This window comes from Gorilla gorilla, chromosome 3 (genome assembly GCF_029281585.2).
Source record: "Gorilla gorilla gorilla isolate KB3781 chromosome 3, NHGRI_mGorGor1-v2.1_pri, whole genome shotgun sequence".
NCBI lineage: Eukaryota > Metazoa > Chordata > Mammalia > Primates > Hominidae > Gorilla > Gorilla gorilla.
Window position 1 is genome coordinate 60,985,303 of NC_073227.2, and position 23,763 is coordinate 61,009,065.

The 23,763-nt window shown below is 32.5% G+C and overlaps 1 protein-coding gene across 7 annotated transcripts in view; it reads left to right on the plus strand.

Moving 5' to 3' along the window:
* The window catches only part of EPHA5 (EPH receptor A5), a 351,336-nt gene that overhangs the window by 232,306 nt on the left and 95,267 nt on the right, over nucleotides 1-23,763 (plus strand). For all 7 annotated transcript variants that reach the window (XM_019025962.4, XM_019025965.4, XM_019025963.4 and 4 more), the window contains 2 exons: nucleotides 17,253-17,377; nucleotides 23,383-23,542. In XM_019025962.4, coding sequence (XP_018881507.2) covers nucleotides 17,253-17,377; nucleotides 23,383-23,542 — 285 coding nt within the window. The remainder of the gene's footprint in view (nucleotides 1-17,252; nucleotides 17,378-23,382; nucleotides 23,543-23,763) is intronic.

Sequence of the window (23,763 nt, forward strand, 5' to 3'; positions counted from 1 at the left end):
CTTGTGAGTTAGGTAAAACAGATATAACCCCAATTTTACAAATGACTATATTGAGGCACTGGTAGGATTCTTGATTTTTACTACATTTTGGCAGAACTTAAGTTGTGCTCTAGATTCACTCTGAATCCAATATGCAATCCAGTTGCATAATCAGAAACAACATGATTAAAATCCTATGAATGATTTTCTGGTCAGTAATTGGTAACTTTGCATCAGAAGTGTTGGTTATTCCCTAATTATTATAGATTTCAAGAAAATGTATTATTTCTTGATCATTCTTAGAAGATATGGTCAATTGTACATTATTATCTAATAAAAAGTGAAAAGTCTTTTATTACTATTTGTGAAGTGTTCTAAAATTTGATATGTCTTTTTTAATTAATTAAAGAAACAAATGCCTAATTTTAATGTAGGATGATGGACACCATTAAGGCCTATTTGGGAAGTTTCCCAGCACTTGCAAGAACGATAGCCACTAAGTACAATAAGAAATAGGCTCTGATTGGCAGGAAGCCAGAGTCTCTTTGTGAAACTTATAAACTCAGTAGGATGGCTCTGCCTTCTTTGCAATATTGCAAGCTGAGATTCTAGAATAAGTTTCACAAAAATGCCTTTGTTACATGTGGGTAAAGTTGGGAAATAAAAATAAAATAATATTGTAAATAACTTATCATAGTGTTAACACTTCATTTTTTCTGTTAGAAATTATTGTTTGTTTTTACATTTTAATCTTGTTTACATATTCTTCAAATATCCCTTTCCTTCTCTTTAGGCATACTTATAAAAATTAGCACATCATTAATAAATTCCTGGCAGTGAATGCTATAGAAAGAGGACCCTTTTCTTCCCTACTATGTTATTATAATGAAAATATTTAGATCAAAAGCCTGGCATCATTTTCTAAAGAGGGCATAAAAATAACAATCAAATGAGTCCAAATAAAGGGGGGGAAAAGACTTTTGGCATTACGTAATTGATCAGAGAGTCATTAAACTGTTCACATACCAGTAGGTGCAAGTTAGTGCTGGATAGGTGGTCTCATGTGTAAATAGTCAGTTAGTTATCCTTCTGGTAATCTTATGTTTATTTGATCTTACGGTGATTTAACTGTTTCAAACATGTAGATTTCAAAATAAATACTACACTGTTCAATCTGAGGATATTTTACTGAAGTTTGTACATATTCAGAAGTACAAACATTGAATCACAAATTAGTGAACTTTTCATGCGCATGTGGTACCAATTAGTTTTTGTTTTATCTGTCTCTGAATTGTTCCATCAGTACTTCCATTTAGTTATTTGGGGGTGATTTAAAAATAGGAGATATGATCATCTTATCCTCTAAGTAACCAGGAGTTTAAAATATGACAGACAGAATTTTTATTTAACATGAGTGTCTCGAGAAATTGTGAATTAATAGATGTTGGTTACATTTTGTGTGTGTGTGTGTGTGTCTGTTTATAGCACTATTTTAGTAGACCTTGATAGTAGTTGATTAGGAAACATGGAAACATTTCTCCAAAGTGTTAAATACTGTCTTAAGAATACAAACCATCCATTTGTAAGAATTTATATAATGGCTTCTGATTCCCCAAGTTCTATTTTATCAGAACAACTCTGTGTCAAAAGATGAATATGTCCAAACTGACCTAACTCCTACAAATATAAGTCAAATTAAGCAACTCTCATCAGTAACAGCTTAATCTACCTCACAGAAAAGAACTTGATATTATTTATAGTTATTTCGTTACTAAGGGTTGTTATCATTATCCATTGACAACATTATAGCATCTACTATCACTGAGAAAAAGTGTGTAATTTAACTCTAACATTATAATAAATGCTTAAAATCACAGGGAAGAAAAAATCATATTTAAATTTTATAGAATAGTTACATTTTATTAATGCAGGTATTTAATTGGAGATGTTCAATATGCAGTCAGATAATTGAATCCACCAATTGTGGATGGATTTTTTTTTCCAGTGCTTCATTTCTATGCTTGCAGAATGTTTTTAACCATCAGAGAGAAACTAGCAAAAATGGTTTCCATTAATACTCTAATTTTACATATAAAAAGGCTCAGCTCTTTACCCCTAATGCTAAGATAGTGAGAGAGCTAGAATGGAAGCTCTCCTCAACTCCAGATCTGGGGTTTCCAGCAGCCATAGTGATTTTTCAGATAACAAGCAGAAAAAGAAAAAGACAGTGCAACATCTAGACAAGTGCTTTGTTTATAAACCCTTAATTTATCTGGGAGTATTTCAAGAATATGTCAGTCTAATTAGATATCCTAGCTCTCCCCTAGTCCTTGTGGCTATGAGAATCAGCAACAAGGCTTGTAATATTTTGATTTCTTAGTATCTTCTACACTTAAAAGAATCCTTTGAAGATGAAAAAACCATACAAATGCCATTATGAATATTTTGTATGCCTTCAAGAATACTTAATCTAAATTCTGCAAATATTATTCTTAGCCCATATGTATGGACTCATCAATGAAAATGCTTCCACTCTGTGCCAAGAAACCTAACATTGGATACAAATCATGGACTGATCCAAGACGCCTATTACACAAATCTAAAATTCTCAGTGACAGTGAGGTGAAATTTAATGTGTAGCAATAAAATATTCATGAACTTGCCCAGGGTGTATATATAGTTTACAACCAGTTTTAAAATGTGGATAATATAGGTGATTCTATTTTTTTAATGTGATTTTTATATGTAATATTGACAGTTAATGGCAATTTCCTATCCTTATGTATACCATAATTTGCACATAGAGAGGGCAATGGGGAAATTACAAGGACCTATGTTTCTGTGGTGTCTCCTATGTATACTTGGTTTTAATCACTATATCCTAAACAAGACATTGGCTGGCTATGTTTTTCATTTTTGGAACAGGCTGGAAAAATCACATAAAAGTCTTCCTAAACAGGGTGTCCTGGTTGGGTACTTCATGGTCTTAAAAAAATAGTCAGTGTTTTGATTTCAACATAACAATTTAGTAGTGAGATGGCCTACAACATTATGTGAAGCAGCAATCTTGATTCAAGAGGGAATTTTCTGCCTATTCCATTGGAATTTTGAAACATTTGATGAAAAGTTGCATTAATTTATGTAAAAGGCAAGTGATGAATAGAGAAGTGCTTTGGAAGAGCAAAGGGAAGGGATGCATTTAAAAAATATTTAGTGATATTTCAAATAAGATTAGATCAATATCCAAAAAAACCTTCCATAAATGAATACAAATAAGATATTAATTTGCTAACTATGTTTAAGTAGCCCCGTGGAAAGTGTTTGGATATGTATACCTAAAATATAATTTTATAGATGCATTTAACAAATCCATAATAAAGATATTAGAAATATATCGTCTTGGCCTAGAATGTGAACATGAGAAGACTATAAAATGATATAGATTAGACACAAACATGGCGAAAACCAGGATATATGTAGATGTGGAAGGCTGAATAATGATGCTCTTCTTAAAAAAAAAAGTTCACAACCTATTCCCTAGGATCTCTAAATATGTTACTTTAAATGGAAAAAAGGAATTTTGCTAATGTGATTAGATTAAGGATCTTGAGATTGGTAGGTTATCCTGTATAGGGAGATTATCCTAGCCCACTGTAATCTACGGGTGTTTATATTAATATAAGAGAGCCAAAAGAGTTAGATAAAAATGAGATGTGACTACTGAACCAGAGGCTAGAGTTAAAGTGCCATTTTTAAATTTTTTTTATTTTTTTGAGATGGAGTCTCACGTTTTTGCCCAGGCTGGGGTGCAGTGGCACGATTTCGGCTCACTGCAACTTCCGCCTCCCGGGTTCAAGCGATTCTCTTGCATCAGCCTCCCGAGTAGAGTAGTTGTAGCTGGGATTACAGGAGCCTGCCACGACGCCTTGCTAATTTTTGCATTTTTATTAGAGACGGGGTTTCGCCATGTTGGCCTCAGGTGATCCGTCCTGCCTAGGCCTCCCAAAGTGATGGGGTTACAGGCATGAGCCACTGCGCCCAGCCAAGTGAAAGTGCTTTGAACATGGAGGAAGAGGCTGGAGCCAAGGAAGTCCAGTAGTCTTTAGAGGATAGAAAAGACATAGAAATGGATTTTCTGCTGAAGCCTCCAGAAGAAACACAGCCCTGCCAACACCTTGAGTTTTAGACTTCTGACCTCTAGAACCGTAAGATAATAGATCTGTGTTGTTTTATACCACTACTTTGTTGGTAATTTGTTGTAGCAGCAATAGGAAATTTATGTGATAGGATACTTTGGCAAGGCTGTGTTGAAATATATATGAGTGTCTGGGTGAATAGAATCAAGAGTCTCATATTCTATGGCCAACATAACGTTTTAACTATGCATGTTCTGGCCAATATAATGTTATCACTATACATTCTAGTGAATATCAAATATGTTGGTGTGGTCTTACAACTTTGTTTCACTGAAGAGAGGCCTAGTAATCAGAATGGGCATTAAAATATTTTGTTTTATATTTATGTGTATTTTAATATGGAACCTTCCCAAAATTGTACCTAAATTAAGTTTAGATTCTGTATCCACTGCACAACGAAACTGTTTATATTATGGAAGTCATTTTAAGTTATATAAAGAACTATGTCAAAAACAAATACCCTACAGTGTTTTTAATGAACTAAGAATAATCTGCTTCAGCACTCAAAAATTTTATTTTGTTCTGGTTTGCATACTTAATAACCTGTATGTAATGTTTTGCATTAGTGAGTGTTTTGCATAGATCACCATGCTACGTCTCTCTTTGAATTAACTTTACTAAACACCACATTGTATCATTATATTTAGAAGCATCAGGTTAAGTACCTTTAGAATCATATATGTGTTTAAATCCCTAATCCACTACTTATGAGCTCTTGATACTTAAAATGTAGAGGCACTAAATATATTTACAAATGTATTTTTATATATAATATATACTTTATTAATTTATAAGCAAAATTTATCTGCTTCAAATAAAAATAAGACACAACCTGCTCTAGGTGGCTATAACAGCAGTCGTAGAAAGTGATTTTATTAATTAAATAAATAAATAAACTAGCCAGGTGTAGCACTGCCCACCTATATTCCAGGATACTTAGGAGACTGAGGCGGGAAGATCTCTTGAAACCAGGAGTTCAAGGCTTCAGTAAGTCAAGATTGCACCACTGCACTGAAGACTGGGTGACAGAGTAAGACTCCATATTAAAAAACAAAAACAAAACCAAAAACATGAACAAAAACATAAACAAAACAGAACAACGAAAAGGAACTCAACTTAGAAGTCTAAAGCTAGTTAGATGATTTTCAACAAAGGTTTCAAACATATTCTGACTTGTTTCCATTAATTAACTGTAGACTTTCTCTAGAAAATGTTGTTAACCAACCTTATTTCCAGTATTTTTAAGCAATTTTATTGGAGCACAGGTTGCTCTTACCTATTTCACTTCTGTATCTATGGCAAGTTTCTACATTTGCAAACGTTACATTGTAGCAGTCAATTCTATATAGCCATTACTTCGAAAAGCAAATTAAAATGATATTTATTGTACTGCTTAGCAATTTTCACTTGCCTCAATTCCTCCTTGAATTTACAAGAATTGGTTATTTTTGTATCATTTTTGCTCATAAAATGTACAGTTAATCATTAAACTTGAGCTAGAATCAAACTTGTAATATAATGTCATAAAGGCTTTTTTCAAGTTTACTCAGTTCTGGTTTTTTAAATAAAAGTTCGTCTACAAGTAAATTGACATTTGTCAGTTTTATCCATAAATTTTGAGAAACTAATATTCTATTATGTCTTTAATGATGATATTACATCTTCACTACTTGTCAGAAATATCTCATACCACTTTCCTGTTTCATTGTCTTCTTGATGGATTGGATCTTTTTTTTTTTTTATTGGGCACATACCACATGCTTGTTCTTTTTCTAGCTATAGAGGATACAAAGAAAAATGAGGCCACTCTCTGTGCTCAAGGTTGTATAATATGGAATGCAGGTACATAGATTTTCAGAGGAATGATCTAACTTTCTCTATCTGTGATATCTAATACTTTTCCCAAACTATTTATTTTTAATATTCCCAGCTGTATGGTCACTGGCCAGGACACGTGGAATTGTTGATTGCGATAGCCCAACTCACTAGCGCTTGGCATACAGTAGTTTTTCAGTAATATTAGGAAAAAAGGAAAGGAGGGAGGACGGGAAGAGGAGAATTGCCAATAGCACTTTTTCTTCGGTGGGGAGACCTGTTAAAAGTCCATGAGATGGAGAAAGAGATGTTTTGAGTTTTGAGGAAAGGAATGTGCTGGTACAAATAAGGAAGAAACTTACATATGAGTCCTACAGATCTCTGCTTTGTTACTCCACATGCATGTTTTATGTCACTTTTTACAAGTTATTATTTATTAATCATGAAGTATCAAAGTTTGTGAAATATATGCATACATAATTTTAAATATATATAAACTAGAGGATATTTATGGCTATCTGTATTATAATATTTGCCTCAAAGTGTTTACATGTGTATTCCCGAGTGGTAGAGAAAATTGAATTTGCATTTAGCATGCAGGGCATTTCTCAAAATCCACAGTTCATCTTTTCTATGGTGCAGCATGCGGAGAGCAGTCATTTTGTGTGTACCGTTAATCGTTGTGAGGATTTGTCTTGGCTTATTTTCAGAAGACAATTTTCAAGTTGCATCGGTATAGAAGTATGTAGAGATATTTCTCATATATTTGAATGCTATTACATAAATGTATCATGGTAGATCAAAAATAGTTGTAAAACTTAGATTTAGGTAATACAACTAAGAGTTTTACAATTACATGTCACAGAATGTGCAATAAAAAGTTGCTTAGTTTTTATCAGAGACAGTTGTTTCTCCTATTGCTTTTTATAATCAGCTTTGCAAAGCAGTAAGGAAACTGAGCAAAAATTAAGACATTTATATACTCAAAGAAGAAATTAGATAATCTGAATAATCTTTAACGTAATTGTATGTGCGATGACATATTAAATGTAACACCCTATTTAGAGCTATTCTTTCATTATTCTATGAAATAATACTCAAGAATACAAACTCTGAAGAAAGACTGCTAAGGTCTGCCAATTCCTGGTGGGGTGAACTTGGATAATTAACTTCTGTGCATCAAAAAGGGATGATAATAGTTTCTACTTCCTAATGATGTTAGGAAGATTGAATGAGTTAATGTATATAAAGTGCTTAAACTATAAACTGTCTGGCACATAATGTTTCTTATAAATGTAATATATTATGTATTCTTATGGTACAGCAATTACAGTAGCCTCATTATCTATGTATTCATACATACATCTATTTGTTCATTCACTTAGCCAATATTTGTTAAACAATTCTCAAAGCAAAATTTGGACTTAATTCTTTCTAATAATTGAGTTTTTTTCAAAATACATCTTGGGCACTTTGCAGCCAGTTTTATTTACATTTTATTTACTTTTTAAAATAAATAGGAATCTAGACTACTGTTCCAGTGGAACAAAAATATGGATTTTATGTCATTTAAACTTATAATGATAGATATATAATTATATATTTTATCAGCATTAGAAATTTCTCTGCGTGATCTGTTTGAGTAAAAAATGGCCTTACATGTGACTTGAGCAGCAGATATTTCCCACAACTGAAGAATATGTGGTTTGATTCACTAAAATTGGTCCCATGGCTTAAAAATTAAATATCTGGTAACATTACTAGTGTGGAACAGAATGTTGTGATTTGGCTTTTTTTCTGGACTTTAAAAGGTTGACCAGCTGCAGTCACTAATCCTGTATTTTCTCTAGTTCCAGGCTGTCATGTTGTTGTTAGAAATGATGCTATTTAAAGATATTGTGATTGGGATGTTTATGAGAGCTGCTGATAAACACTATTCAGGTCTCCCAGTCATTCTGTAGCCATAAAGTTTATTTTTTTGTGTCTACTGGCATAATTTCAGATTTTGAAGAAATCATGTCAGATGGTATCAGTGAGAATATATTTCAGCAGAGAAGATGTGGTGGTCCTGAATTTTAATAGTATAATAGAAATTCAATCTGGTTCTTTAAACAATCAATAGATAAATAATGTAATATCACAATTCCTAGTGAATTAAATTATTCTGTTGTTCATTTGGCTATATAAGACTAAGACAAATGAGAAGTGAGAAAGGAAAATGAATAGGTTCTCTATATTTATGATGTGTTTGTTTTGCTTTTAAAAATGCTTGATCAGATTGGTTTAAATTGTGAAAATTTTGAAATAATTAACAACTGAATTAGAGTTTGCACTGTATGGCCTTGTTACTGTTAGTGACTTAGTCTGTGGTTACCAAAACCCTATTTAATGTGGATTTATAAGAGGAGACTAATTTTTTCTTGTTAAACATAAGCTATAAAAATTTGTTTCTGAGCTAATTACTACTTAATTTCCTGTAAAACAAACTGCAGTATTCCATAATGGAAGTTTGATATTGATAAAACATTATTGAAAAGTGCATATGGAACTATATTCTCTTGAATATAGTATAACTGAATAATACTGAGCTGATTAAAGTTTTCCAAATGCACCATGCTATCTGCTAGATATAGCCTCATTTTATTTTACTACAATACTGTAAAAATTATTTAAATTCTGTTTCTTGTAAAATGGGGATTGTGGTTATTAAGATCAAATAATCATTGACACTTAGGACTCTTTGTGTATTAAAAATTCTATTATAGGATAATAACAAGTAATGAATGGAAAACACATTCAATGACAATTAATTTGGTGTGAGATTAATTTTGCTATTCAGAAGGAGGCACGTTGCCATTATACACCTTGTTACATTTAATATTTGTTATTGTAATTTGCACTGTTATTTTACAGAATACTATGAGTGCCAGTGATATAGTTTTCTATTTTTATTATTGTCATTTTCTTTTCAAGTTAATATCACTGTGAATGTGACTTCAAAACAGTATTTAAAGTGTATGATTTCAACTATGAACTATAATCACACCAGAAATTAAGTTACTTGGCAATTAAGTTACTTTCATTTCCTGCTGGAAGCAACTAATTTTTAATATTTTGTGATTTTCAAGTCTTTGAAAAAAACCAAACTATACTGAATGGTACATTTTAGTTTATAAATTCTTTTTATTAAAACAGATACCCTCTCTCTAGAACTACTGACATTTAAGGCCAGGTTTTGGTAAAATGGTCGTTTCAAAACTTCACTGAGGTCATATATCAAAAGATCCAGTTGCAGGCTTTTAAGATGGAGTGATTGTAGGTTTTTGTCTGAGTGAGCAGATTGAATTTTTATTTGAGAAAGAAACCTTTAAAATACCTTCTTTCTTTAGTACAGAACATGGTTAGGTACTAAGTGTGTTGAGAATGCACTGTTAGTTACTTTTCCTGGTCCAACAGTATCAAATGACAACATAGTAAGAAGGATATACTAAGTATGTAAGTATATAAAATTTATGTTATGTATTATAAAAATATAAAGTGTATAATATTGCACATTTGTGAGTGTGTATATTATGTCTGCCTTACTTTTCTGTTAATAATTTTGAATAAGTTTATAATTCAATAACTGCAATTCTCATTTACTTTAGGAAATCTAGTTACTCATTTTCTTACATTCAAATGCTAATATGTACCCCAAAACAAAGACAGCAAAGTAATGACTATATGTGTAGCTTTATTTATTAAACCAGCTACAAAAGACGTACATGATTCTCTTAGAGATGTACGTATGTCTATGTGGTATGTGTATGTATGTATATATAAAATAAAATATGTATTTATCTACATCTGCATTTCATTTAAAAATATATGTGTAGTCTGTGGGAGGCAGTTAAATTGTTACATGATCATACACATAGATAGTAAAGATAAATACTGAAAGACAGTATTATACCAAAATTCAATGTAGACAGTATTATACTATTATTCAGATAAATACTGAAAGACAGACATGAAAATCAAAGATGTATTCACTATGCTAATGCCAATACTATTTCATCTTAGAAAATATAAACCAAAGATAAATTCATTGGATGTAGGTTTTGTAATTTCCCATGTTTCTCTGGAAATTCTATAACTGTAGCTTAGGTTTTTAGATTAGCTAGGGCTTGTCTTCCTATTTTTCCCTCTTCCCTTTCCCACCTTTGTGAAGAAGTGAAAGAATGGAAAGCCTTATGAAGAGAGTCATAAGACACATAGATTTAAAACCATACTTTACCTTTCATCATTTCAAAAATCTGCTCTTTACTGAAGTAATATATTTTATCTTAAAAATATACTCAAGGACAGGGCGCGGTGACTCACGCCTATAATCCCAGCACTTTGGGTGGCCAAGGTAGGTGGATCACGAGGTCAGGAGTCGAGACCAGCCTGGCCAAGATGATGAAACCCTGTCTCTACTAAAAATACAAAAATTAGCCGGGTACAGTGGCAGGCGCCTTAACCCCAGCTACTCGGGAGGCTGAGGCAGGAGAATCGCTTGAACCCGGGAGGCAGAGGTTGCAGCGAGCAGAGATCGCACCACTGTACTCTAGCCTTGGTGACAGAGCAAGACTCCATCTCAAAAAAAAAAAATACTCGAGTTTTATAATTACTAAACATACTTATACATATAATTGTCTCTCTATATATAAATATGAAATTGTGTGTGGGTATATACGCATATATATTCTTGGACTTTTTTTTCCAGTAACTCTTGTTTTATACAAATAGTTAGGGGTGGTAGTCGCTTGACTTCTAATTCTTTATTTATTCTTTGCTCCAGAAGTCTCTAGATTTCCTTGAAATTCTTTAATAACATTGTTTACTCATTTTACTATTCCCTGTCATATTCATATGTAAGTCAGATACATATTCAATATATACTAGATTCAAATATAGTTCTACCTATATTGTGCTATGCCAAAAACAAATAAAAAATGGATTGCTTTGAAGACATTTGTACTGAAATTAAACAGGTTAAGTAACCGCATGACAGGTGGTGAGAGCCACTCTTGGAGCAAGAGGTTACAGATAAATAAAGTGAGGAGACTAGAATGATCCATGCAATAATTGATTCGACTTAAAAACTATAAAGTAGGACCATGTGCTATATATCCTTTATTAGCTTTAAATCCCAGAAAAATAATTTATGCATGTTAGAAAAATTAAATGCCATTCTATGCTCCAGGAATTTTCAAGGCACGTGAGATATATCAATAAATAAGACAGTAGAAGTACCTCCCATCATAGAGGCTATATTCCTGTAGAATATAAGACAATACACAAGTAAAGAAATAAGCATATCATTTCAAGCAGTGCCATTATAAAGAAAAATAAGAAATTAACAAATGGTCAATCAGTCAGGAAGTTAATTCTGAAAATATGACTTGTATTTTAAAGACTTGAATAAAGTGAAGGGCAATTTAGATGAAGATAAGGAAGGACATTCTAAACTAAAAGAAATGCAAGTGTAAAGGGTCTGAGGCAGGACAAATTTAGAGTGCTCAAGAAACATATAGAAGGTCATGTCCATGAAAGGGAAAATCAAGGAAGGATAAAATAAAATCAAGGAAAGATAGTTGACTTGATGACTTGAGAAATTTAGGCAGAGGATAGAGCATGTACAACCTAGTAATCCATAAGGCAGGGTAGTGACGTGACCAAATTACAGCATGAACAATAACACACTGGCTGTTCTTAGAAAAACTCCCTGAAGGCCAGGAAGGTGTAAAGAAGTAGTCCAATTAAGAGAAAAATCATGGCGTCTTCAACGAGGGTGGACGCGGTTATATATTTTACGAAGTTGTCAGAAAAATATTCTAAGGACTAAGCAAGCAACAGTGAACCAGACATAAGATTTTTCTAATTTTATAGATTATCAACAGACTAAACCGAATTATGCATGAATGGACAAACAAATCAAATTACCAAAAAATACTAAGGGGTCAGGAAAATACCAAATATAAGCAGAAATAATCCTCAGAGAAAGGCAAAGTTGCTAACAAAGATTAGGATAACAGGCAACAATAGTGAGCCACTGGTTCAAGACAGCAGCAGTTCAGAAAACCTCAATACCAATCCAACTTCCAGACTCAGCTTTCTAAGTTTGATTTTTTATAAAAGAAGCATTAATAATAATTATTATTTTTAAAATAGTAATAATAATATTTTTTAAAAAGAAGAATTAATCCTAGTATGGTTTGCCTTAATTACTTCCTGAATTTTACTGACAAAATGATTCCACCAGAGTCTTTACTGAAAATACAGAATCTTGGTCCCAACTTGACCTACAGAGTCAGAATCTTCTGGAGAGAAGCCTAAAACTCTGTGTTGTTTTGGAATACTGTAGTGGCCTAGACATGCTTCATTAATATGACCTGCTTCGTTAATAAGAAGTACCTTAATATGATAAAGTGTGCATAGCAGTGAGAAGTGGGGGCTTCCAGCTGGCAGATGCTGACAGTTCATTTGGCCAAATTTTAACCTATAGAATCAAATGTAAAATACATGTATTTTTAAACCTTGTGTTTAAATGAACTAACACATGACTGACGTGTAGGGACTTCAGTTGGAAAGTTTAAAAAGTGTCATCTGATGAAGTTTTTAACACATTCATGGACTGTCATAGACTGAAAAGATTTCAATATTGTTTTATTTACCTCTCTCTAGTCTTTGAGACTTAAAATATGGGTATATAAATCAAATGCATGGAGTTTTATTTATTTATTTTTTAAATACAAGTAACCAATACTTGATTCTATTTATAATTTACTGCCTACACAAAAAGTGTTGGCTTATAGGGATGCGTGAATGGTATTTTCTTATTCCATTTGACACAGCTGAGATTCATGTTTTCATCATGTTCACTTTGTTTTAAAGAATGAGGAAGATATTGTTCTATACTAAGTGTAACTATCAATGTTTTAATTGACATTAGAAAGCTCAACATTTTAATTAATAAAATTAATAAAATCAAGGAAATTTACTCATAACTTTTTATTAATTTAGAATCATGAAGCCTTGGATGCAGAAAACAAAGCATCTCATCTGTGTAAGCACTTTGCCTTTGGATCTCATCGAGCATTTTAAAGCAGTGCCAAGTTCAGAGAAGAAGCTACAAATAATTTTGACTAATAAAGGATAAAACAGTTAAAGAATTGTGGAAAATTCATCATTGAAAACTTCTTAAACAATTTTCTAATATTTTACAACTGATATTATTACAAATAGTATTTATTTGGCACCCACCCTGTACCTGACATTGTACCTGAAGAATAAGATGTCAACCTTAAAAAAACGAATTTATATTATTGTTCCTATTATAAAGATTGAAAGTACATTTATAAAAGTTACCTAACTAACAGAATTACATAGAAATGGCTGGCTGCCAAAATACTTGAAGTCAATTCTATCAGACTTCAACGTATCTGTGCCATGGCAGGCCTTTCCATCTTGGAACACTGTGCCTTAAACTAGGTTTCTATATCTGAAAAGTAAGGAAGATATATTGTTTTATACAACTGATGACAGGATTTTGTATATCATTGATATCATTGTTTGTGTCATTGGGATATTAGAGGTTTCTACGTTATATCATTATCAATAAGTCAAACAGACACAGATGAACAATTCTGAACAATTCAGTACATACTAGACATATGTACTGGAACTGAATAATTAAGTTCAGTTGAATGGCTGATGGTGGGACTCACCATTAGAGTGGGAGGTTACAGATAAGTAAGGTGTGGAAGCTAGAATTATTTATGTAATAATTAATTAGAGTTCGCAACATCAGTATATATGCATCTTTAGGTTAATATAGATATAGGTAGTTATATATAGGTATGTATAGATATACACAAATTAATATACACATTTATGTCCTTGTCCTGTCAGTTAGAGGGCTTAGAAGCAATGGCATCTCAGTGGCAAGAAACACACTCAACACCCAGATCTTGGTTTCTAATGCCTTTTCTAATAAAGGAAACTAGTGCTCCTTACAGAAATGAATGACTCTAGGACTGGAGCAGTGAATAAGCAAGATGGGCCTAGAGTATCTGGTCTTTTAGTCCCAGAAGATAAGAAAATAATGTAGAATAAAACAAAAAAACAGACAAACCCATAATGATGGGGGTATATCAAAGAGACATAGGAGCTCTGAAAGAGCTTCCAATGGCCAAAGCATTAGCAAATTAAGTAATAAAATAAAGTATTTGACTATAAACCAAGGTATAAAAATATCCATGTCATACTGATGTAAATAATTACATAAATTTAAAAATGAAGAAAAATGGACAAATTTCCCATGCAGAAGAATTTCTAATAATTTAAGTAGATATTCCACCATCAAGAAAGTGAATTATAAATTCCCACTCCTTAAATGTGGGCTGCAAATAGTGACTTTCTTCCAAAAAGTACAATATTGAATGCTGGGGAAAACAATGTTATAATGGAGAAACAGTAAACACTATGTCACTCAGGAAATCAAGGTAACATAACGGTGATGATATGTAGATAGTGTGTACCTTCAATACGATGTAATAGGATTGGCAATTTACCTTTGTGGTCATCCCCCAAAAAACCCACAACTCCGTTTTAATCATGAAAAAACATTAAATTAATCCCAATTGAGAGACAGCTTACAAAATACCCAACCAGTGTGCTCCAAAAGTGTCAAGGTCATCAAATCAAGGAAACTTTGAAAAACTGCCATAACCAAGAGGAGCCTAAGAAAACATGATGACTAAATTAATGTGGTTTGCTGGATGGAATCTCAGGACAGAAAAAGGACATTAACTAAAGACTTAGGAAATCTGAATAAACTGTGGACCTTAATTGATAATAATCTGCCAGTATTTGTTAATTAATTGCGACAGATATAATGTGTTAATGTAATATATTTCTAATAGGCGACATGAGATGTAAGGTATGTGGGAATGCTATTATCTTTTTTTCTATAAAAATAAAACTATTCTAAATTTAAAACTTTAAAAATTTGAAACAGACAAGGCAATCAGTTCATAATGGGAACTGTAGTAGCCTAGAGGATCTCCATTTTGCATATCATACTAGTATGCAAAGGTTAGCTCTAACACAGAAGGTACAATATGGAAAGAATTTGGAATATTTCCACATATCTTGAAGCTACAACTCAGAAGTTTGGAAATTATTTTATACTCTTCACAACTTGATTTCCTTGGTACTTTTTTCTATCCTTATACAGGGACAGTAATAGTTTTATGATTTGACATCACCCATCAAAATTCTACAATCATAAATGCTCTAAGTCATCATTCTCATTTGATACCAGACTTAAAAGGTTGAGCAGGCAGAGAATGAGCAAAAGGTATCAGTGAGGGGGACAAATAAGATAAATTGAGCATGCTCCTTGATGCTGACAAACCTGGTTACAGTTATTTTAATGTGCATAATACTTGCAGTGGTGAAGGATTGCTGCCATTCACAATTTGTGCATCATCATTATGTCCCCAGGAGCTGTCAGCATCCCCACTTTCATCAGCTTTACCCAGAAGATGCAAAGATGCTCTTGTCACAGAGGAAATTATCCCTGACCTATTCTGAGCTCAGAAATGGTCTTCTCCCCTCATTCTAAACCAGCAATTTAAAGCATATTCTTAGCTACTGAACTGAGTTTGGAAAACACTGGCGTTTGTTAACTAAGTGTTTGAAAGTGAAATAGTTTATGCTTAACTTTGATGAATGCAAGTAAATAACAAAGTATTCCACCTTAGGCTGTTTCTGTGTTGGTATTTATTTGTTGTCTTTACCCACAAATGATTATTTTATTGAAGAACTGATGAAGTTTTGAAATGAAGCACAAATCCCAAACTAATATTATCCTAGTATGTGCACCTATGATGAGACAAATTCAGTTTTGAATGATACATAATTATATATGAATTTGCCATTCATCCATCCATCCATCCATCCATCAATTCATTCAACAAATATTCATTAAATTTCTATATGCTAAACAATTTTCTCATCTTAGAAATGTAGCAGTTAACTAAACCAAATCAATTCCTGCCTTCATAAAGCATAAATATTAAATATAATTTATGAATAGCAAGGTGGTAATACCACCAATTCATTAGGTAAAAACTGACAGCTATCTCCAAGAAATAAGTAAATCTAAAAAAATGATTTTACTGTAGTAAAGTGAGTGAAAACTTTGAAGACTTAGTCTTTCTCTGCGATTTTTACTGTTGTGTTATGCAACATATGTAGTGATAATGGGAAATTGAGCATAATTCATGATTCAAGGTAATTCATACAGATATTCACTACTGAACAAAATATATTCAAAACTTCATTGTCTTACTTAATCCTCTGTTGTTTCTATTTCAGTAATGTTAGTACTTTTCAATAAACACTACAGTGAACTAGGAGGCCCATAGATTACTATTATATGTTGCCATGTCTTTTAGACATGTTATCTATACAAATGTCAGCAGATTGATAAAAAGAACTTTGACTCAAATATTCAGATGTTTTGCAAACTCAAAATATCCAGACGTACCCGAAAGAGCAGATATATAAGTCTTATTTTCGTTAGACAAGTAGTGGTTTCATAGACCCGATATTAAATTGTGATGATCACCAGAAGTGATTATGATTTCTAAGGAAATATATGAGAAAAATGAGAATAAAAAATGTTTATTTTATTTGCTCTTATTTTAAAGTGTACCATATCTTTGGTGGCATGTTTCTTAAGGAACCTGTCCATGTTTAATATATACATTTATTAATGATTTTAGGATCCATGTAATTTCAAACATAATAAATTATAAAAGAGAGTTTGTGTTGTGCAAATGTGGTAATATAATCATGTATCTATTAGCATAATGGGATATGTCATATAGAGCTCATACATTTTAGAAATGTAGAAGATACATAAAATAATCAAGAATATCTTTATTCTATAAATTATAAAATAAAATAATTTATGTTTCTAAACAACTTGGAAAAAATATAGAATAAAAATACAGTTTTATTATGAAAAAATCCTGAAGATATTTAGCTGATTTATATTTGTAAAAAATCTTCACAACCTTTAAACCTTATATAGAGAAACTAAAATTTAATTGGGATTTTTTTTTTATATTGCTATGTTCTCAAAATGCCAATATAAGTAATAAACATAACAGGTTTACTTTTAGGGCCTTATTAATCCTACTGCTCCTTATTTGAACTATTTTGCAGCTCCATCTCCAGTCACCAATGTGAAAAAAGGGAAAATTGCAAAAAACAGCATCTCTTTGTCTTGGCAAGAGCCAGATCGCCCCAATGGAATCATCCTAGAGTATGAAATCAAGTATTTTGAAAAGGTAAGACTAACAGAATAAAAAATGTCCTCACTTTCTTTTTTTTTTTCATTTTAGCAACTGCAATTATCCAATTTGCAGAAGAGTATGTTGCAATTTTATGTATAAATCAATGACAATTGATTCTGCAGTCATAATTATGGAGGCTAGAAGTGTACAGGGAGCTCTCTATTCACGTTCTGCTGCTGCCAAATAGTTTACACTGCTTAGATATAGCCAGATAGTCTAATATTGGCTTAACTGAGTTGCACAGCATTAAAAGATGAAGTCATAGGACATTTGAAAGTGTTACAAATACTTAAGCTATAGACTTTCAGTAGTGACTGCAGTGTGCTAACAGAGAAATGTGTGCTTATGGCCAGTAACTCAACATAACACCTATACTGTTAAGGAGATAGGAAAAAAGATGAGACACATATATCACATACATTTTTTAAAGATTCTTAGCAAACGTCTGGCACTGTAGTATAAAATTTATGTTTAAATTTCAGGTAAAAAATAAAAAATGTATGCATCACGTTCCCTATATTTTCTTGATTTCCCCTTGTTCTCTGAGTCTCTTATAGCCACTTTTAAACATTTTACCGTAATAGCTATCGAGGTCTCAAGGTTGTAATAAACTCTTTTCCTCTTTTCTGAATTCACAAGCAAGTGAGCTATTGATGAAAGAGTCATACAGATGGAAGCTGAAAAAGCTTCTAATTTCTAAAACTGGGCTGGAGTATGTGGCTTAGATAGGTAGCCACCATGAGTCTTCCTACTACTCCCGCCCCATTCATCTGTGATTTTTCTACTGGCTGGATCTGAATGGCATACACACCTTAGGACAACCTGAGTTCTAAAAGAGGAGCTAAAGATAGATGGGTACCCAAACCAGCCTTTGAGAAGTGGGTTGGAGAGTCTGAGCCAGAAATATTGGTCCTATGGAGGTAGGAATAGAAATGAACAAGTAAAAAATGCAGACATGCAGATCCCAAAAAAGAAGAGAAGGACTGAACCACGCTACTTACTCAATTGCTTTTCCAGACTCACAGAGACATCACTCCTTCGTTTTTTCTGGAAGAGTAAAAGGGATGGTAGGAAATACAAAATCTTACTTTACAATACCTAAGAACTTGCCCAGGCTAGGGCATTGGAAAAGAGAGGGAGAATAAATGGTTCTCCTCACCATCATGAAAAATGCTAATGTCCTATTAATGAAAATTCCTTAAAAGTGCAACTACATATATACATATATACATGCATAGATAAAAGAGTTTAGGGCCGGGTGCGGTGGCTCATGCCTATAATTCCAGAACTTTGGAAGGCTGAGGCAGGTGGGTCGCCTGAGGTCAGTAGTTCGAGACCAGCCTGCCCAACATAGTGAAACCGTGTCTATACTAAAAATACAAAAAATTAGCTGGATGTGATAGTGGGCACCTGTAATCCCAGCTGCTCAGGAGGCTGAGGCAGGAGAATTGCTTGAACCCAGGAAGCGGAGGTTGCAGTGAGCCAAGATCGCGCCATTGCACTCCAGTGTGGGCAACAAGAGCAAAACTCAGTCTCGAAGCAAAAAAAAAAAAAAAAAAAAAGAGTTTAGGTAAGTGTATTGAATTTTAATTTGTCACAGTATACAAAATTCAAAAATAAATTTTCTTCTTTCATTCATTGATTCAACAATTGCCTGTGTAAAAATACAACAAAGAATAAAACAACGGGGAGTGATGGAGAAAGGCTATCTACATATTTACAGGTTTTTAATGTTTCCGCAATGTTCATATATTGATTTTACTAGTAGATAAATAGTCAACGATTTTTGAAATAGTCATCTTTCTAGGAATGTCTTACTGGTAGTATTAAATACAACTATCAGATAATTAGGAAACATAAATGATGACACATATTTCAAAAATAGGTTATTAAATACATTATTCACCAAGAATGCTCTTAGAGAATACCTCTGAGACAAAGTTATGTTGGGATATGGTTAACACTGTTTATTGTCAACAAAACTGTAGTTAATCAAGTGGAATATAGTGACGTTAAACTTTCTCACTGATTACTGTTCCCGTGAGATTAGTAGTAAAAAACAGCATTGCAAATTCCAGAGGCCTACAATTTAAACCTAGGCTATGTCAAAAAACAATTTGTAAAATTAAGGTTTATATTTCTTATTCAAGTTTTTGTAACCTTTGTTACTCTATACTGATGCAAAGCTATGTAGAGTTATATAAATATATATTAACACATGCTGAATTCTGTTGTGAACATTGTTTCTCAATTTTCATTGTGATTAAAGTTGATTTTAAAAGAAGGTAAAATGCAAAATAGAATTGTAAAACATCCAATCACCAAAAACTGTATATTTGACTATCTGAGATGCAATAAGGGTTAATAGCTGGGAGACTAAAAGTTTAACAAGTACTTACATTTTCTTTTATCTCTGAATCAACTAGCTGGATTAATGCTGGCTTTCTTTTTTGTCCTTGAGGAAAGCATCCTATTTTTTCCCCCTTATGAATAACCTTTGATATTTTTGTCACCACTTCCCAGCATATGCATTAGTTTCATTATGTATGTAATATTCAATATTAAGAAGAATTTATCTTTTCTAAAAAAGTTGCTGCTTCTGTTACAACAAAGAGTTATTCAACAAGTGGTAGGGAGGAGTTTCTATTAAATATTTATCCACATTGTGATATTATTTTCTTTATAGTTTAATTTTTTTTGAGTTACATTTATCTCAGTATGATTTGGTCTTATATTTAATAGTTCAAATTTAATGCTGTAGTATTCCATTATATGATCTGTATAACTCAAATTAAGAAAAAGTGACTTGGGAAAAAGGTTTCTAAACATATTTCCAATAAATTAATAATAAGTTGCCTATTTACATTCATTAAAAGCAGAAAAATCTTTATATAATATATTGGTGGAAGTGATTATTTTTGTCAGTGTTTTCCTTTTTAAAATAGAAGTATTAATTCCTGGACCATCGTGTGTGAGCCAAATATTTGAGCATATCTACATTATACCTATAAAGATTTTTTAAAGACTTTCATTTATAAAAAAAATGGGTCATGAGTTTTTATACCATGTATTGAGTTAGGGGTCCTGATAGGTTTTCAGAGCTGATTTTGAGCTTTCAGAATGACACCACCATTTATTGGATGGCTTTTGGCCAGACACAGGTGGCAGAGCTTTCCAGGGCACATGCATTTGCCAGCTGGCATTTCTGCCTGTGATTGCCCTGCTCTAATAGAGGTCATTGGGCTTCTCTGCTACCGTGTGACGATGGGCTCATTGCCATCTCTTAATTAAAGGCAGAGGCAAAGGGAAGCTGCCCCTTGGCTGGGTGTTTGCCAGCTGGCTCCTTCTGCTGAGGCCGTCCCGTCACTGCATGTGAACAGTGTTTGCTAAGCAGCTGGGGAATGTAGCTCATTTGCTCAGCTGGGGCACGAAGGCCGCAAAAGTCACTGCCCTGACCAAGGACTTGGCAGCAGGGCAATTGTGGGTGTTGACAATCTTTACATAAAGTTTGTGATATGTAGAAAATTACAATATGAGAGTGATTTAAAGGAATGAAACGTAATTAAATTTTGGAAGATGCTTAGATGATTCACAATGTGTATTCGTTGGTTTTGATCCACTAGATATATGCTTCCCTAAATTTTCTTCAATAACTTATGTATGGCAAACTCAGAGAGAGCCAACGTACAATTAAACTCTAGCTAAGGAACAACTGAGACATACATAACGTTAACAGTTAAATCAGACAGAATGTTCTGCAATTGATATTAGATCACACATTATTTCAAGGAGCAGCAGTCCAGTTTCCTTGTATATTTTTCCTTTTTGGCAACAAGTATCAATTTCTAATATTTTTACAAAATGTATTCATTGTACCTTCAGTAGTTAGTGTTTACAACTGTGGAAGCTTTTAAAAATTGTTTTGTTTTTTACTTTTCAATGGGAGAACTTACCATCATGCTATAGAGTTAAAAGTAATCCATTCTACCTAGAACCTATTTTGTAGAGATTATGCTTGGTGGTACATGTATTATTTTTATCTCTATCTCCTTCCAATATTCTTGGTAAATAATTTTATCTCCATTTTAAGGAAGAAAAAACTGAGGTTCAGAGTTGTTTACCCACATTTTCTCATCTACTTAATAATATGGCTGGAATTCTAATGCTGTCATTGAGGCCTTCTTTTAATTGTTTATATTATAAACGTTAATCCTTTATGTAAAAATGAAAATTTTATAAAGTCTATCAGAATTTTATACTTAAATTTTGACTAGATTTTTTCTTTAAGTTAAATTTTCTTTAAACAAATATCAGCAAACAGACATTTAACTTACTTACTGAGAGTTACTACTGCAATCATAGCCAGACTGAAAAGTCGAATATTATTGAGAAATATTGCTTTTAAACAATATGGGAAAATAATATTTTTCAATAATATGGAGAAATAATAAATAATATTATCAGGTTTATTCCATCAAGAACCTGTGCATTCTCAGAAAAATTAGTAACTCTCATAGTTTATAGAAGCTGTTTACAATTGTTAAAAGGAACACATTAAGAAATTATTTGCTTTTTACTGCTATGATCCTAGCATACAGAAGGGGTAATAGAGTGGATAATGGAAGAGCAATACACGTTTGTCAATGAAGAAATTTACTGGTATTATTAGGTAAAGTTTTATAAGATTTAATTACCTACTTTGAATCCTTAGCTCAAATTTAATAAAATTTCCTAAATATATGAAAGTTTAGATAATTAAATTAATTTAAAAAATTAAAAATTTTTAAAAAATTTTTAAAAAATTAGAGATCAATCATTTGCCTAGGATGAATCAGAAAATGTGCTATTTGGCTTATAAATTATACCATACCTATTTAGAGAGAATTTTGGACCTACTTAACTCTAAGATCATTTTATATGTTTAAACATATTACAAAAGGAATGGTAAATTGCTTTAAAAGAAAAATGTTTATAGATTGTATATTTTAGATAGTATTAGTGGTAGTTAACTTTGACATTACATATAAGAAAGAAATACAAATATTTAAAATAATTATGAAAATTAAAACATATATTGTAGTTTATTAACTGTTTTCACATATGTTACCTGTTATATTTTTACAACATCTCTGTGAGGAAACCCAAGCAAGTCTCTACCCAGTTTTACTGATAAGGAAACTGAATATAAAAGCAAAAATTGACCCGTTATATTTGAGCATGTGATTTCTGTATCCATGGTAAAGTTGGTGTAGTAACTTCACAGAGATAATGAGGAGCTATGGATGGTTAGTCTAAACTTTTGTTGGCATCAAAATAAAAAGTTCCTCTTTGTTTCAGTTCCTAAAACTATCTTTCCAGTAATTTTTTTCCTACTACATCTCCATTAACCTAGCCCCTCCAAATCAGGACATTTTCAAAGATAAATAAAAACACTTTGCTTATCTGCATTTTTCTTTAATGCTTTCTATTTAGACTTAGTGAATTGAAATTAAATTTCACCAGTGAAGTACTAATTTCTTACCTTAAGAACTAAATAGAATTAGAAATTGAATTCACTAATGAGTTAAAGCATAAGTCTTACCTCACAGAATGGGAGATGTTGTTAACTTTCTGTATGAATAGGCAGTATGTTAGATATGCTCCGATTAACTATATTGGAGGGAAAAAAAGCACAAAAATAACAATACTAAAATAGAGTCTGTAAAATAATCGGTCTCCTACAACATTATGTTTTCAAAGTTTTAGAAATTTATTACTGCCGAAGACATGTATTCTGGATGGGTGGACAGTATGTCACCCACCACCCTGAGTTCTAGAAAAGACTTTAATGTTCTATGTAAATAGCACACCTAGGATGTGTAGGGTTTTCTAAAATGTTATATTTGTACTAATAGAGTCCTTTGGTTTCTGATTCATTTTCTGATCTATGGTTCTAAATTTTGCTGTCATTAGTAATTTATATGCTGTCTTTTTTATTGTATATGCATGTGCATCCCAAGGACCAAGAGACCAGCTACACGATTATCAAATCTAAAGAGACAACTATTACTGCAGAGGGCTTGAAACCAGCTTCAGTTTATGTCTTCCAAATTCGAGCACGTACAGCAGCAGGCTATGGTGTCTTCAGTCGAAGATTTGAGTTTGAAACCACCCCAGTGTGTAAGTCATTTTAATTACTGTCAACTCATGTCTCGGTAATGGTTACCAGAAAAGAGTCAGTGGATCAATACCCTCCCTGGGCACTCTGTCAGTCTCACTCTCCCTCTCTCTCTCCCAGGCATGACCCCTTCAGGTAGGAAGCATCTGTCATGCTATTATGGTAGGTCGGCAGGTTAACACGTTGGTCTGTGCTCCTCATTGCATTCAGTCTTCTGGGAGTT